Source organism: Heterocephalus glaber, unplaced genomic scaffold (assembly GCF_053883595.1).
Source record: "Heterocephalus glaber isolate CG9 unplaced genomic scaffold, H.glaber_assembly_v1.0 deba00001564, whole genome shotgun sequence".
Taxonomy (NCBI): Eukaryota; Metazoa; Chordata; class Mammalia; order Rodentia; family Bathyergidae; genus Heterocephalus; species Heterocephalus glaber.
The window spans coordinates 5,325,184-5,342,516 of NW_028258351.1; the positions used below are offsets into that span (position 1 = coordinate 5,325,184).

Genomic DNA, 17,333 nt, shown 5'->3' on the forward strand with positions numbered 1-17,333 from the left:
CTTAGGCCCTCCCCGGCTCTGACACTGTGTGGTTACAGCAGCCTGTGCTCTCAAGACCTCTAAATGCTTCATGCCTGTGTCCCTCGGAACTGCCCTGGAAGAAGGATGGAGAGAGAAAGGCCCTGGGTGCAGAGGGAGGCGGCACTGGAGGGGTCTCTAGGGGTGGGAGAATGTGTCTACAGATGTGGAGGCTCTATGTCCTGACCTGGCAGGCAGCAAACTGCATAACATCCAGTTGCGTAGAGGGAAAGTCCAGGTGGTTCCTGAGGGTTCAGAGCTTGTGTGTGACCTGGTTTTACTGCTGGTGTTCTGAGTGTGCCACACCATTACTCCCAAGTACATTCAAGTGTTCAGTGACAGTGCAGAGGAATTTAAAAAATGGGCCAGACATTACCTCTGCTCTCAAGAAAAACACTAGCCAGGCAGAGTAGCACACGCTAGAAATCTCAAAGCTATTTGGAGGCTGAGGCAGGAAGATTGAAAATTTGAGGCCAGCCTGGGCAATGCAGTGAAACTGTGTTTCAAAATAATAATAATAATAATAATAATAATAATAATAATAATAATAGACTGGGAATGTAAGTCAGCGGTCCCTGGATTCAATCCTAAGTACCACAAAAAAAGAAAAAACTCACTACTTTAGGAAGACCTATTCACCACCTTGGGGGGTGGGGAGCAGGACTATTCAGATAGCACTGGCAGCCATGTGTGGTGGTATGTGCCTGTAATACAGCACCCTGGGAGGCTGAGGCAGGAGGACTACAAGTTCAAGCCCAGCCTGGGAAACTGAGGGACTTAGCCAGATTCTCTCAAAATACAATATAAAAGGCCAGGGATGTAGCCCAGAGTGAAAACCCTAGGCTCAGTCTCTAGTACTACTGTGCTACAAAAAATAATATAAAATAATATAATGGGCCGCGGATTTAGCTCAGTGGTTCTGGCGCCAGCCTCACAAGCGTATGGTCCCAAGTTCAATCCCTGGTACCAAAAAAAAAAAAAAAACTTGGGCCAGGGATTTAGCTCAGTGGTTCAGACGCCTGCCTCGCAAGCGCAAGGTCCTGAGTTCAATCCCTGGTACCAAAAAAAAAAAAAAAAAAAAAAAAAAAAAAAAAAATATATATATATATATATATATATATATATATATATATATATATATAATAGCCCTGGCTTTGCGCTTGGCTGTGGACACCCTACCCCACCCCACCCCAGCTGTGTAACCCAGGGGAAAGGACTTTACCTTTCATTGATAAATGTGGATATAAATAGCATCTCCTGTGGGGCATGGTGCCAGACACCTGTAATCCCAGCATGTGGGAGGCTGAGGCAAGAGGATTGCTGCAAGTTCAAGGCCAGCCTGGGCTACATAGTGAGACCTTGTTTCAAAACAACAACAACAACAAACCCTACCATCTCCCTCACGGGTTTGTGAAGTTGTTTTATCTCTTCCAGTAGATACCAGTGGATACACCAAAATAAAGGACATTTCAAACATGTGTTCCACATACTCAAGAATATTTTCCCTCCAATAAGAAAGAGAGAGAAAGGGCGAGGGATTTAGCTCAGTGGTTCTGCCACCTCCCCTGCAAGCACAAGGCCCGGATCCGAGTTCCATCCCAGAAAGAGAGAGAGGGAGGGGGGAGGGGGGAGGGAGAGAGAGAGAGAGAGGAAGGGAGGGAGGAGGCAGACAGGCAAGCAAGCATTTTGGAAAATACAGAGCAGCAGGTCCCCTCTATGAGCATCTGGGCATCTGACCTATGGTCTGTAATGATTGGCTATTTGTGCCTTTGCGCTGTCTCCTCGCTCACTGGCAAGTTCCTGGAGGGTAGGGGGTGGTCCATCTTGCTTAACTTTGCCCCTGGCGTCTGGAACGGCTTATTAGAAGGTCCATGTGGGTGTCAGGAAGAAGGCAGAGGCCAATGGGTGCGCGAGTCGTGCGCTACACTTAGGACGCCTTGGGCGGGCCAGGACCTCGGTCTCGGAGCCCGGGTCGCCGCAGTTTTGCCCTTGGACAGCAGATGGCGCTGCAGGCCAGGTCCACGCAGCGCGCGGGAGTCCGGAACCCGGAAGCGCCGGCGCGCCACTGCCGGGACTGGCGGGCCCAGGTCTCCCGAGGCGTGGCAGGTTTCGGGAGGGCTGGTGGTCACCCCACTCTCTGCCGCCGCCTCCTCCCGCAGCCAGCGCTCCAGGGTCCTCTCCAGAAAGGGGCACGGAGGGGCTACCCCGCGGATGCCCACGTGACGGGCGTCCGAGCCCGCCCCGGGCTGTCCGGGGAGTGCAGGGAATATGGGCGTGCTCAGGCCCGGATTGTGCCCAGGCCTCACCGAGGAGATGGTCCAGCTTCTGAGGAGCCGCGGGATCAAGACAGGTGACCTCGCTGGCGCGTGCTAGGGAGCCTCCGCACAACCTGGGCTACCCGCCGGGGCACACCTGCCGGCGCTTCCCCACTTTCTGGAGGCTCTCAGCCCCCTGGGGAAGCTGGGGGTGCGGGAGCCAATTCCTGGCGTAGGGGGCGGGGGGACCCGTGCAGTATCCTGAGGCTGTTTCCGCGCCGGCCACCTGCTGGGAGTCGACTGGAAGCCGGGTTGCAGAGGCGAGGAAAAACCAGCGTGGGGAGCCCAGGCTGCCCTTGCTGCCCGTCAGCTGCGTGTCCCCTTTTCAGTGGTGGACCTGGCCACAGCAGACCTGGAGGAGGTGGCCCAGAAGTGTGGCTTGTCTTACAAGGTGAGCTCGCAGCCTGCACGCCCCATACCTGCTTGTCTTCAGGTGGCCCTCCCTAAGCCACGGGAGCAGTGGGGTCCCAGAGGGATGCAGTAGACCCTGGGCTGCCTGCGAGACCCCTTGGGAACCTGAGTGTCGCCCCTCTGGCAGGCCCTGGTTGCCCTGAGGCGGGTGCTGCTGGCTCAGTTCTCCGCTTTCCCCTTCAATGGCGCGGACCTCTATGAGGAACTGAAGATCTCCACTGCCATCCTGTCCACCGGCATTGGAAGGTTTGTGTGTGTGCCTGGAGCAGACGGTGGGGGCAGGACTTGCCAGGGGTGGGTCCAGAGGGCAAAATGGGCCGTTGGGAAGGAAAGTCGTCAGGACTTCGGAGATCTTGTACCCTGGAACAGGGCTATTGATGCCTCGAGGTGGGGAATCATTTGTTGGGGGTGGGGCAGTCCAGCACCTTGGGGAATGTTCAGCAGTGCCCCTAGCCACTTCCCCTAGATGCCATGGGTACCTCCCTTGTCCCCCAGTGTGACGTTAAAAAATGTTTCCAGCATGGCTTGGTGTCCCCCTGGAGCCCAAATTGGCTCTGGCGGAGAGCCACAGCAGATTGGAGTCCTATCTGGCCCTAGCGTCCATGTCACTTGAGGAGGGCCAGGAGCACAGGGCAGGGCTCACGATTACTGAGAGTGTGTGCAAGCAGTAATCTCTCCAGGACACTAGCAGTTAGAGATGTTAGCCCCTCTTGCGTGTAGCCCAAGCAGGAGGGCAGGAGTGAAGCCTTCCTCCAGGGGTGTCTGATCTAGAACCGGTGCTTTCCCCCACTCTGTGGTGGTGAGGAACAAGCAGGCTCAATGGAAGGGGCCCTTACCTTGTGCCATAGTGTTTGGGTTAGGAAAGAGCAGGAAGACAACAGATGTTTTCTGGCCACGTGAGTCTGACCTCTTTCCTGGCATGTTTGTGCAGAGTTTGATGAATAACTGCCACAACAGAGGACTTTGCATTGGTCTGGCCCTTGCTGTTTCTGTAACATGTTCTCTTGGCAATGTTCATACAGCATGGTGCTTGCTCGTTGATGGTTGGGGTTCAAGTTTGTAATCCATCAAGCCCTGGCTGAATGCCTACTGGGTGCTCAGTGTGAGGTTTGTTCAGCAAGCTCCACTGAGTGCCTACTGGGCACCAGGCATGTGCAGATGATACATACAGGAGTGAGGCAAGGTCCCTGCTCTTAAGGAGTATGGCAGCCAGCAGATGTAGGAGGAGGAAGGTGGGTGAATCGACAGGCTGTCAGCACACAGAGAGGCGGTGGTGAGGAGTGGGTGATTAGCAGGAAGCAGATTGGCCTTTGGGTTTAGGGAGCCGATAAACCAATGTACGCATGCCAGGGATTTAGTTCAGTGGCACCGCGCCTGCCTCGCAAGTGCAAGGTCGTGAGTTCCATCCCTGGTACCAAAAAAAAACATACACAGAGGGATCAGTCAGCAGGTAAGCTGGCAGGGTGCAGGTGCAGGAGGCCCTGGAATAAGAAGGTGGGCCTTGGCATGGAGGGACAGATGAGTGTCACGGTCTGTCATATTATGGTTCTTCACAACCGTTGGTGAGTGAGCGCATTGCCATTAAAATCATCTTCCTGCAGATGAAGACATTGGGACCTTGGGTAGATGACTTGCCCAAGACCCTGCAGCTGGCTCAGCAGGCCGGCATATGAAGACTTAACTCTGCCTTGTCGACCGTGTTGGCTCCCCGCTCAGGTGGGAGGGAGGTCATTTTGAAGGCAGAGTCAGAGGCAGTGGGGCAGAGGCCAGACAGACATCTGGTGGTGCTGGTGTGGGGCCTGTGAGTCTGATCAAGGGCAGGTGAGAGTTGTGGGCATGTTAAAAACATGACAAGCCAGCCAGGGGTTGTGCCACATGCCTGTAATCCTAGCACTCTGGGAGGCTGAGCAGGAGGATCACAAATTTGAGCCCAGCCTGGGCAACTTGGAGACTTAGTGAGATCCTGTCACATAATAAAAAAGGGATGGGGATGTAGCTCAGCATGAAGGCCCTGGGTTCAATCCCCAGTACCATTTTTTTTAAAAAGAAAAGAAAAAGAAATATGATAAGCCATACTACCAGATGGGATGTAGATGTGAACACCGGAAGCTGCCTTACCTTCTAGACGTCCTAACAGCTTGCCATGGACATTCAGTACAGAGTCAAAAGTTTGAGAAAGGCCTGATAACCCAGATTTAACAGGCTTCTAGGGCCGGGGATTTAGCTCAGTGGTTCTGCCACCTGCCTCGAAAGCTCAAGGTCCTGAGTTCAATCCCCGGTACCGCCCCACACACAAAAAATAACAGGTTTTTTTATTGCAGGCCTTCTCAGAGCCTTCAGCACTTACACGGAGTGTGAATCTTTTCGAGCAGTAGAGCATGTGGCGTACCTTGGAAAATGCTATATCGGTGAGGGAGATTTGTTCCCTGAAGGCCGGAACTTTGCTCATCTCCACACACCCTTTTGGAATGAGGCCTTCAGGAAGTATGAGGCACTGAGCCAGTGTTTGGTTTTTTGGGGGTTTTTTTGTACCAGGGATCAAACTCAGGACCTTGCTCTTGCGAGGCAGGCGCGGTGCCACTGATCTAAATCCCTGGCAACTGAGCCAGTGTTTGAATGAATGACTGAAGGGCAGTTCCAAGGGCGAGATGGAGGACAAATCTCAGCAAGCACTTGTGTTTAGGAAGTTGTGGCAGGGGGTCCCTCCCATGTTGATGTGCTAAGTTAGAGGTGATGGACATATCTATGGTGGCAGGATCCTCTTGGCGGTAGGAGACATGCAGTGGAAACACAGGTGGGCAGTTGGCTGGGAACTGGGTCAGGGGGTCCCCTATGCTAACTGAGCCTCACAAACAAGGATGTGACTGATTCTTTTGTTTGTCTGATCCCCCTGTTCTGGGGATCAAACCTGGGTCCTTCACACTGAGCTACATCCCCAGCCCTTTTTATTTTTTATTTTGAGATAGGATCTCATTAAGTCACTAAATTATCTGGATTTGGAACTTGTGATCCTCCTGTCTCAGCCTCCCATAGTGCTGGAATTACAAGTATGTGCCACTGATTCTTTTGTCTTAGGTACAGTATTGGGAATTTGAACCCAGGGCTCCACACATGCTGGATAAGCTTTCTACCACTGAGCTTCATCCCTAGCTCTTTCTAATTATTTAGACAAGAGTCTTGCTTAAGTTGCTCAGATTGGCCTTGAGCCTGTGGTCGTTCTGCCTGCCTCAGCCTCCCTACTAACTGGGATAACTGGGATTGGCTGTTGTACTTAGCTTGTGGTTGATTTTTTTTTTTTGGTACCAGTACTGGGGATTGAACTTGGGACCTTGCGCTTTCGAGGCAGGTGCCGGAACCACTGAGCTAAATCCCTGGTTGATCCTTGTCTATAGTCAAGAGCCGGTGCTTCAACTCTGGCTGCACATTAGAAATCTCTGGGAAATTTGAAAAGAAATATTCATATTGGGTCTTCTACAAATTCTAACTGAACAGGTGTTGGTCACGGGTTCCCAACTTTATGTGCATGTTAGAATCACCTGGGAAACTTGAGCATTTCATGGAAATGGGGCACGGGTATTGGTGTTTTTTGAAGCTGCCAGGTGTCTTCGATATGCAGACAGTTTGGGAACTGCTGATATAGAAATATTTATTTATTTACTTGTTGTTGCTGTTGTTATTTGGGACAGGGTCTTGTTGTGTAGTTCAACATGGCCTTAACTCGATATATACCCCAGGCTGGCTTTAAACTCCTGGAGATCCTCCTGCCTCAGCTTCCTGAGTTCTGGGATTATACACATGCATTGCCACACCTGTCTGTAATGTAGGAACCTTTTAGCCAGGCGTGGTGGTGCATGCCTGTAATCCTAGTACTTGGGGGGCTGAGGCAGGAGGATCGCTGCAAGCTCAAAGCCAGCCTAGGCTACATAGTGAGTTCAAGGCCAGCCTGGGCTGCACGGTGAAAATCTGTCTCTTAGAAACCAAAATAGATAAATAAATAAATAAATAAAGGAACCTTTTAAAAAGCTCTTGGAAGACAGATGCAGTGGAGCACACCTGCCTGTAGTCCTGGCTACTAAGGAGGCTGAGGCAGAAGGATCATTTGAGTCTTTGAGGCTCGTTTGTCCAATAGCAAGACCCCATCTCAAAAACAAAAAACAAATAATCTACAACCTCCCCTGTCATATGCAGGTAGGACTGAGAATGACAGGTCTAATGGTTCTCAAACTGAAGTGTGTATCAGAGTCACCTGGAGTTCTTGCTGAAACAAGCTGTGGGCTCCACCCCTAGAATTTTTGATTCCGTAGGTCTGGGGCAGGAATGCCAAGAATTTGCCTTTCTAACCAGTCCCTGAGGCTCCTGGACTGGTACCACACTGGGAGAACCACAGTGCGACAACCACTGGGCCTTCCTAGATCTCAGTGGGAGGAAGGGGACCCAGCAGGGCAGAGGCTGGACACTCTTTATTAATTAAATAGGGGGAAGGGGAGTGCTACTATCCCCAGCAACCACAGCGCTGGAGTGGGAACCGGAGCCTCTGACTGGCAGGAAGCCGTGGCCCCTGTAACTGAAATGATTGGGGTGATTGTGCTGAGTACTGCTCACCATATGTGGCTGCATCGTAGGACCTGGAGTCTGTGGCTGGAGGAGCCTCCTGACCGAGATGTCTGGCATCTCTGGACAGGGCCAGTGTTGGGAAGGAAAGTGTTCCCTTTCTCCTCCTCTCTCTCCCCTCTAACCTGAGTTCTTCTCTTTTCCCTTCTGCCATCAGCCTGGATAAACTGCTGGATGCTGGTCTCTATACTGGAGAAGTGACTGAAATTGTAGGAGGCCCGGGTAGCGGCAAAACCCAGGTACATACGAGGCCAGCAGCCGGGAAGACTGGAGGTGTGGGTCCTGGGGTCCCTGGGGAGCTTCCAGCAGTCTGCTTGTAGGGTCAGGGGTCAGAAGGGACCAGGTGGGTGATGGGAAGTGGACTTGGCCTTGGCCTGTTTGTGCCCCTGGAATCTGAATGTGCTGGGGAGCGTGTATGCTAGGCCCTCCCCCTCCCGGTTTCAGGTCCACCCGATGGCCCATCTCTCCTCAGGTGTGTCTTTGTGTGGCTGCACATGTGGCCCACAGCCTGCAGCAGAATGTCCTGTACATTGACTCCAACGGAGGCCTGACGGCCTCACGCCTCCTCCAGCTGTTGCAGGCCAGAACCCAGGATGAGGAGGAGCAGGTAAGGGCTGGCTGAGTTCCTTTGAGATTCTCTCACCACAAGACCTCATCGTCCCTCACACTGCAGGAATTTGGGCCATTTGGTGAATAGTCATTTCTTGCTTTGAAACTTGGGGTCCTGTTGATGCTTCCTGCATGGCTCAAGCCTCCCCTGGGAATGCGATCCTCCCTGCTTGGATGCCACCTACACTGTCCTTCAGGGAAACCTTCCCAACTCCCTGCATACCCCAAACCATGCAGGCGTGTAGCCAGCATCTGCGTTTCTGGCCCATTTCCTGCTCACACCATACATCACTAATCAGTTGTATCTGTCTTTCCCACTCAGTTCTGAGGATTTTACAGATGAGCACGCAGGGACCTACCACTGTAAGCTCCACTCCATTAGACAAAACCCATTTGCCTTTCTTGACCTGAGTGCTTGGATCTAAGTGCCCCTTCTCCTTCTCAATCTTCCGATTCCTCTGCCGCTTACTCCCCCAACTTCTTACCCCAGGCCTCTGCTTGTCTTCCCACCCTCAGGCAGGAGCTCTCCAGAGGATCCAGGTTGCGCATGCATTTGACATCTTCCGGATGCTGGACGAGCTGCAGGACCTCCGAGGCGCTGTGGCCCAGCAGGTCAGCCTGCTCCTCTGCCCCTCCCTGCTCCGCCCAGCTTGCCAGGTGCTGCCTGGGGCGGGCAGGTGTCCTACAGGGAGTCTGCCTGGGAATGCAGATGTTCGATCTGATGACTCCAGCTGTGCTTTCAACTCCCGAGGTGGAATTCCATAGTGCTTAGTCCTTTTGCTTTATTATTTACACGTTCGTCATCCCTGCTAAACAGTAAGCGAAGATCGTGATATATTTGTCTCCACATTCTTTGCTAAAGTCAGGCAGGGACACTTTCAGCTGCAAGTAATAGATGCTGTGGGCTGGAGCCTTGAGTGTTAGGAAATCTCCTTGTCACAAGAGTCCAGGGGAGGGCAAGTTCACGATATCGGCACACTAGGTTTTGTGCCTTATTCACTTGTTCTCTCCCTCATGATTGCAAAGTGACTGCTATCGCTCCAAGCATCTTGTCTTCACACATCCACATCTCTATTCAGACCAGTGAGGAGTAGGTGGCTGTTTTTGCTCCTCTTCCCTTTTTAATTTATTTTATTTCATAGTACCGGGAGTTGAATCCAGAGCCTTCCCTCTGAGCTACATCCCCAGCCCTTTATTTTTGAGGATCTTGCAAAGTTTCACAGGCTGGGCTTGAACCTGGAATCCTCCTGCCTCGGCCTCCCAGATTGCTGGGATTATATTTTGTGTCACTGTGCCAGGCTACCTCTTTCCTTTTATCCAAGAAGAAAATCCTTTCTCCTGGTCCTGGTAGTAGGCTTCTTCTCTTACATCTAGTTGGTCAGGGTTGGTTTTTGTTTTTTTGGGAGGTGTTCAAAATTGAGTTACATCTGTATCTTGGCTCAGCGGCTGGGCCTACCTTCTCAGAAGTCAGGAGATTCTGCCCAGGACCCAAACATATTCAGAGTCGTGTTAGCACAGAGTGGGGGGGCGGGATTTGGTGATACTTAGATGGGATTTGATGCACTGATTTATAGACTATTAGATTGGGAAGGGACCTTAGAGAATGGGTTAGTTCATCTCAAACTTTTTCCTGCCTCTGCCTCCCTAATACTGGGATTACAGGTGAGCACCAGCATGCCCGGCAACCTTTGACATCATAATGGTCAGCAGCAGGACACAGCTCTCAACTGCTTGAGGGGAAGGGATTCTAAATGGCTTGAATTCCCAAAGTTGGAGATTGTGGTGGCCACAGAGGATGCCAGCTTCGTAATCAGAGCAGCAAAGGTCTCACTGTCCCATTTAGCTAGACAGGGGCATGAAGGGGTCTAAACCCGTTTTGGCTGTAACTTCTCCCTTTTCTGCCATCCTCTCATAGACCAGCTGGTGACTGGCCAAGAGTCGGTAGTTAGAAGATGAGGGAGACATGTAAGACAGCAGATAATGCCAAATGGCTAAGACGTGGCCCGTGGTCAGTGTTTGTAGAAACAGAATCAGGATACAAGAAGGCACATGCCTTAATCCCAGCACTCTGGAGGCTGAGGCAGGAGGATTGCCATAAACTTGAGGCCAGCCAGGAATACATATCGAGACCTGGAGAAACTGGGAGCCTGCTAACATGTATTTAGAGACAAAGAACTGTTTTTGTTAGCATCCACGTTAGCTATGGCGAGGAGGCCCTGCCCGCCTGAGCTAGCAAACAGTAAAGACAGAGCTAACCTCTTCAGCAAAGGACGTTAGGAATTTGGGGTGAGCAAATTGGGGTGAGCAGGAGAAGGAGTGAGAGGAATTGAGGGAGTCAGAACAGGAGCTGGGTCTAACGAGATGGTGGGAAGCCGGACGGAAGAACCTAGAGATGGCGGTGTTTGCGCCGTCCTGTGAGTCACACCCTCTCTCCAGCCAAGTCTTCAGTGCATGTTACACATACAGGTGGGAGGAGGGGTGCTGCAATTCCGTGGTGCTTGCACGGCTGTGTTTGGAATGGGGAGGCTGTTTCTGACCAGCTTCTGACAGGAGCAAACCTGCCGGCAATGGGTGCATCCCCAGAGACCCCGGTCCACGGTACTTGCTCCCCCACCCCTCCAGGTGACTGGCTCTTCTGGGACCGTGAAGGTGGTGGTTGTGGACTCCGTCACTGCAGTGGTCTCCCCGCTTCTGGGAGGTCAGCAGAGGGAAGGTGAGCGATGTGGCCGAGCGTGTGGGCAGGGGACAGACTGGTCAGCAGCTTGGGAGTCTGGACTCCTGCCAGCCCTGTTCCTGGTCCTCTCTGTCCTCCTTGTCTGCTGCTCCTCCCCAGGTTTGGCTTTGATGATGCAGCTGGCCCGAGAGCTGAAGACCCTGGCCCGGGACCTCGGCATCGCAGTGCTGGTAAGGAAGCGGGCCTGGTCTGCCTACAGCTAGCTCTTTGTTCCCCTTAAATGGCGGCTCTGGACCTCAGAGTAGCCAGCCCTTTAGGAAAGGATGCAGCCTGGCTTCTCTGGGTCAGCTGGAGCTCTGACTGTGAGGGAGGGGATTGGATCATAAGTAGCCCAGGGGAATCAGGAACCCTTTTGTTTGTCTTTCTTTCCTTTCTTCTTTCACTTTCTTTCTTCTGTCTGTCTGTCTGTCTGTCTCTCTCTCTCTCTTCTCTCTCTAGTACTGGGATTGAACCAGGATCTTCACACTAAGTTATCTCCCCAGCCCCTTCATTTCTTATTTTTGGTTTTGAGACAGGATCTTGCTAAATTGCTCATGCTGGATTTGACCTTGGAATGTTCCTGCCTCAGCCTTTCAGAGTGCTGGGATTATAGGCATGCACCACCACACCTAGCTGTTTCTTCTTCTTCTTCTTCCTCTTCTTCCCCCTCCTCCTCCTCTTCCCCTCCCCCTCCTCCCTTCTTCCCTCTTCTCCCTTCTTCCTTTTGTTTCCTTTTTAAGTCAGAGTTACTGAGGTATAATTTACATAAAGCAATTTTCTCCTTATTTGAAGGTTAACTGTTGGCTATAGTTGTATCCAGTCTTGTTATACTACCAAAAGATCTCCTGGTCCCAGGCAACCACTGATCTGTTTTCAATAGTTTTGCCTTTCCCTGGGCTTCATATAAATGCGTCATTTTGTGTTTAAAGTAACCTTCCCTTGGGCCAGGGATTTAGCTCAGGGGTTCCGTTGCTTGCCTTGCAACCACAACGACCCGAGTTCGATCCCTGGTACCAAACAAAAACAATAAAGTAACCTTTCCTGCTTGTGAAGCAGTTTTTATTATGTGATGTTTTTGTCGTACTGGAGATTGAACCCAGGACCTCACACATGCCAGGCACACTTTACTGCAGAGCTTCGCCCCCCAGCCCGTGAAGCAGTTATTTAAAAGTCTGCATGCTTCTCATGGAAACAGTTAAAAAAAAAAAAAGTTAAATATAAGATTCAAACTTGGAGTCAATCTCCACATTCACAAAACCATATTAATGTTTTATCTCCATAAAATCTTTTTTTCTGCATATATAGTAATACTTTGAACCAGCTTTCTAACTAACTTCATAAAAAAACACAAAATTATCTCAGTCTATCTCCCATGTTCTTACAGAGATTCTGTGATTGTCATTTTTAGCAGCCATGTTTTATTTGTGTGTCTTGAGACTGTCTTGCTATGTTCCCCAGGCTAGCCTCAAGCCTTTGATCCTTTAGTAGCTACATATTTTTCCAGTTTTTTTACTGTGTAAAATATACATAGAATTTATTGTATTAAGCATTTTAAAGTGTACAGTTTAGTGGTATTAAATACATACAGTGTCTCTGTTATTGAATACTTGTCATCCCAGTAGTTGGGAGGCAATCAGAGGCAGGAAGATTGTAAATTTGAGCCCAACCCGGACAACCTAGCAAGACCCTGTCTCAAAATAAAAAAGGACTGGGGTGTAGCTCCGTGTGAATGCCCTGGGTTGAGTCCCTAGTACTGCAGTAATAAATATGTACATATATACATATAGTAGTATTAAATATTATCCATCGCTATAACTTTTTTTTTTGAGACAGGGTCTCACTATGTTGTTCAGGCTGGCTTTGAGCTCACTATGTAGCTCAGGCTGGCCTCGACCTTTCAGTGATCCTCCTGCCTCAGCCTCCCAAGTACTGGGATTACAGGTGTGCACCACCACGCCTGGCTGTCTTTAAACTTTTCATCCTGTAAAACTGAAACTCTGTGCCCATTAAAAATAACTTCTCCCTACTCCAAGCCTCTGACAACCACCATTCTACTTTCTGTCTCTATGCTTTTGACTCTTTAGGTGCCTCAGATAAGGAGAATTAAATGGCATTTGCCTGTTGTGACTGGCTTGTTTTGCTTAGCATACTCTCCTCAAGGTTCATCTGTGTGGTAGCATTTGTCAAAGTTCCCTTTTTTAAGGGTGAATAATGATTCTATTGTATGTTTGCTTAGCCATTCAGCTACTGATAGCCACTAAGGTTGCTTCTACCTTTAGGCCATCTCGACTAATTCTGCTACAGACATGAGTGTGCAGATACCGCTCTTATCCCTACTTTCACCCCTCCTGGGTACATGCCCACAAGTGGAATTGGTAGATAATACAGTATTTCAATCTTTAATTTTTTCAGTAGCTACCCTACTGTTTTCCACAGTGGCTGTAATAGCCACATATTACATGTTTAGTGCCTGTATCCCAGGGATCAGCAAACTTTTTCCATAGAAGGCCAGATAGTAAATATTGGAGGCTTTACAGCCACATGGTCTTTGTCACAACTACCCAGCTCTACCAGTGTGGCACAAAACCAGCCATGGATGAACATAAACAAATGGCCATGCTGTGTTCCAATAAAACTTGATTTATGTTCAGGTGTGGTGGTGCACACCTGTAACTCCAGATACTTGAGAGGCTGAGGCAGGAGGAATGCAAATTTGAGGCCAGAATGGGCTACATAGCAAGACCTTTTCTCATAATGAAGTGAAAAAGGGCTGGAGATGTAGCTCAGCACTCTGTGAGTTTAGTCCCCAGCACCAAAAAAACCCCAAAACAAATCAAAACAAAACTTTTTTTTTTTTTTTTTTTTTTTTGGTACTGGGGATTGAACTCGGGTCCTTGCACTTACGCAGCAGGCAGCGAAACCACTGAGCTAAATCCCCGGTCCAAAACAAAACTTTTGAGAGGCTGAGGCAGGAGGCTCGCTGTGAGTTGAGGCCAGCCTCTGCTACATAGTTCAAGGCTAGCCTAAACTGCATAACGAGATCCTGTCTCAAAAACAAAACAAAACGGGCTGGGGATTTAGCTCAGTGGTGCCACGCCTGCCTTGCAAGCTCGAGGTCCTGAGTTCGATCCCCAGTACCAGAAAAAAAAAATTGATTTACCAAAACAATTTTTGAGCCAGATTTAGCCTATGGACCACAATTTGCCCACCGTTGTTATACCATAATGATCTAACCAGTTCCTGATCATTGGACCTTTATAAATAAAACTACAGCAACCATCCTTATACTTAAATGCACATATCTCATATTATTTCTTCCTAAGTATGTAATTACTGGCTCAGGTATACATACGTTTTTGTTTTTTGGGATGGATGTCTCACTATGCGTCCCACACTGGCTTTAAACTCCGAGGTTCAACTGATGCTCTTGCCTCAGCCTCCTGAGTAGCTGGGACCACAGGTGCACGCTATCACATCCAGCTATGTGTACTTTTTTTTTTTTTTTTTTTGGTACCGGGGATCGAACTCAGGTCCTTGCGCTTGTGAGGCAGGCGGCAGAACTACTGAACTAAATCCCCAGCCCTACATGTACTTTTAAATGTCGAGATATTACATGGCTCCAATCTGAAGATGGTTATACAAGTTGTACACCCACTGGCCGTGTAAAGGAATCTGTTTCCCTGTTCTTTTGTTTGAATACAAGGTCCCAGGGACCCCGATGCAGCGGCCTGGGCACACACGGTCTCTGGATGCCTTCTGTTGGGCCGGGAGTATAATAGGTACAAGCCCACCACTACCTCCCCTTTAGGAAACTGCAAATAGGACACTTTTCCCTAGACAAGCACTGCATTGCCTTCTTTTGGGGGGCTGAGGCATTGAGGTTTAGTAGAAAGAGCTGGCTGCAGGTCAGGATCCCCAGATCTGGTTCCAGGCCTGCTGCTAAGTTATAGAGCCTTGGGGACGTCATTTCTCCAAACTATGCTTCCATTTCCCCATCTGTAAGATGAAGCCGCAGGAACAGACATCCTGTGTACTAGCATTACGCATCTGTAAGCCTCTCTGTAGGTGACCAACCACATGACCCGAGACAGGGACAGCGGGAGGCTCAAACCTGCACTTGGACGCTCTTGGAGCTTTGTGCCCAGCACCCGGGTTCTCCTGGACAGCCCTGAGGAAGCAGGAACATCAGGCAGAAGCCAGCGCATGGCTTGTCTAACCAAGTCACCCCGTCAGGTAAGCAGCCCCAGAGAGACACCAGGGATCTTGGGCCCTGGAAGGTAGGTTCTATGCCCCAGGTGTCATACTAGAGAATTCTTTGCCCAGGTGTAGTGGTACAGGCCTGTAATCCCAGCACTTGGGAGGCTGAGGCAGAAGGATCTCTGAGAGTTTGAGGCCAGCCTGGGCTACATAGTGAGTTCAAGGCCAGCCTGAACTACACAGTGAGACCCTGTCTCAAAAACAAACAAACAAAAAAGGGACTCTTTGATGCTGAAACCCTGCAACACAAGAGCACCTACTTGGGTTGCTTCCATCAACTTACCTCTCCCTCCTGTCTCTTCTTTCAGCCAACAGGGCTCCAGGAGGCGGTGGACATCAGCACCTGGGGGACTTCAGAGCAGAGCTCAGTATTACAGGGAGAGCAGACATGACTGGTGCTGTTGATTGGGAATGAGGGAGGCATGGAGCGATGGACTGCTATTCGCTGCCACCCAGCACGTGGGACTGCAGGAGTTCACAGGCGCCCAGAGGTCCCCTCACTGTGGAAGCACACTGAGCCACAGAATAGAGGCTGCCCAGAAGTCCAAGCTGGTGTCAAGTCCTTTCTTTCATGCCTACCATCTATGTTTCCAGGGGAAGCTGAATTCACCCTGGTGGGGGCATCTCAAAAGGCCACACTAGTGATGGATGCATGGCCCCAGGTGTCACCATTGGAGGCTGTGCTCAATCCTAGCACAGTGTTTAATCCAGGAAGCCACTATCCTGCCTTTGCTTCTCTCTCTCTCTCTTTCTCTCTGCCTGTTTTTGTTTTGGGAACTCCCTTTCCCTCAGCTCTATCTCTGAGTTACTAAGTGGAAAACCTCAAATAAATGTAAAACTCTTTATCCATGTTCTACTCTTAACAGAATATAAAAAGGAAACTCCTGGAGCCCCAGAGCCACCTGATTTCTCTCCCCAGATGGTTGTTTTTGTGATCCCCCAGTGAGCTCCCCTAAAGAATGATATTCCTTCTTTTTGGTTTGGTTTCACACACCTGTACATGTCATCACGATGAGGTGAGAATGTGGGCTTGAAGCTGTCCCAGGGATATAATTTAACAGGAAGGAAGGATATGACCTGCATCTAGTGAATCCAGCCACTTGTTTAATATGCTCGATGCCCTGTTAGGTCCCTTCCACAGTATAGAGTAACCAGAGGTGCCAAACTGTGGCCTTGCCCATAAATAGAGGAGAATTTGCACAATAAATAGAGTCAGCTGGGAAAATTGATGCTGGCGTAAATAATACATGGCAAATCTAGTCTCTTATGCAGAAATTCATTGCTGGTAGCTCTGAGATGCAATATAATTACATCTCTCTTCCTGCCAGCTGTACCACTGCCTTGTGCCTTAGTGTATAAAATAACCCCTGTCTGTTAGCAACACTGTGGCCATCCGTCTGAGAGTCATAACCCTGGCTGGGATGGGAGGATGACACTAGGGAATAGAAAATAAAAGGCAAAGTAAAGAAAAATGATTAGGGTTTGTTATGGCTTGTGTTTAGATGTCCCCCCAAAGCCTCATGCTTTTTTAGATGTGGCTGAATCTAGAGTATGTGATTGATTCATGGGGCTAGGGCTGAGGGCACTAGGATTAAGGGCCTGAGTGCTACCTGCCCTAAGTAATCCGAATAAGATAAAAGGGGCAGAAAGATGCTGTTAAGACCTCTTGTTGCTTTTGCTGCTATGTGGGCACCATGCACTGTTTCTCCTCTGTGGTGCTCCACTGCCATGTGACACTCTGCCTTGGAACCAGCCGATTATGGACCTCTACAAACTGTGAGCTAAATAAACTCTTTCCCCCTTCAACTTTGTGTTGGGTATTTTGTCTCAGCAAGGACAAAAGGTTATTTACTGACCACTTTGTATTTTGTTTGGGGTTTTTTGTTTTTGTTTTTGCTTTGGCAGTACTGGGGATGGAACCTGGGTCTTCACATATGCTAGGCAAGCACTCTTCCACTGAGCTATATCCCCAGCCCAGGACCACATTTTTTAAAGGGAGATTTTCCTTGGTTCAACAGGCTATTGTACTGTCTTGGCTGAGGAAACAGGAGTCAGAGATATACTTAGAAGATGTGGCATCTGTAGTTAATGGATGCAGCAGAGATAGAAGGGGACATGGAGGATAGGGAATGAGTGGCGGACTGGCTCAAGGGTGTCAGAGTGCACACGGGGCTGGTGACTAAACCCTGGTACTTGTTTTCACAGTAGAAGACTCCGAGAAAAATCAGTCTTCAGTATTTACACCATGTGTAGCTGGCACATTCCTGCAAACATAGTAAGAAGCATTCTGTTGAGGTAGGGATGGTAAATTCCTGCCATACATGGTAACATGTGGGCACACTGAGTCCCAAGTAGACATCACTGATCAATCTTAGGATTTTTTCTTTCTTTTTGCAAAG

General features: G+C 49.6%; 1 protein-coding gene across 3 annotated transcripts; it reads left to right on the top strand.

The window, feature by feature from the left end:
• Positions 1-1,789: 1,789 nt before the first annotated feature.
• On the top strand, positions 1,790-16,740 carry Rad51d (RAD51 paralog D). 3 transcript variants are annotated; one of them, XR_002391182.2, is made up of 10 exons: positions 1,790-2,368; positions 2,663-2,724; positions 2,872-2,990; positions 7,513-7,594; positions 7,828-7,962; positions 8,481-8,576; positions 10,587-10,677; positions 10,750-10,868; positions 14,732-14,910; positions 15,243-16,740. XR_002391182.2 is itself a non-coding variant. In XM_021248909.2 (10 exons), the coding sequence occupies exons 1-10, from the start codon at positions 2,287-2,289 to the stop codon at positions 15,324-15,326; spliced, it is 1,038 nt and encodes a 345-aa protein (XP_021104568.1). In that variant the 5' UTR covers positions 1,824-2,286; the 3' UTR covers positions 15,327-16,740. The 3 variants fall into 3 exon arrangements, 2 of the variants coding, with proteins under 2 accessions (XP_021104568.1, XP_004870696.1); XM_021248909.2 differs by having other exon boundaries at positions 1,824-2,368; positions 14,743-14,910; XM_004870639.4 differs by having other exon boundaries at positions 1,835-2,368; positions 10,798-10,868; positions 14,743-14,910.
• The last annotated feature ends 593 nt before the right edge of the window (positions 16,741-17,333 follow it).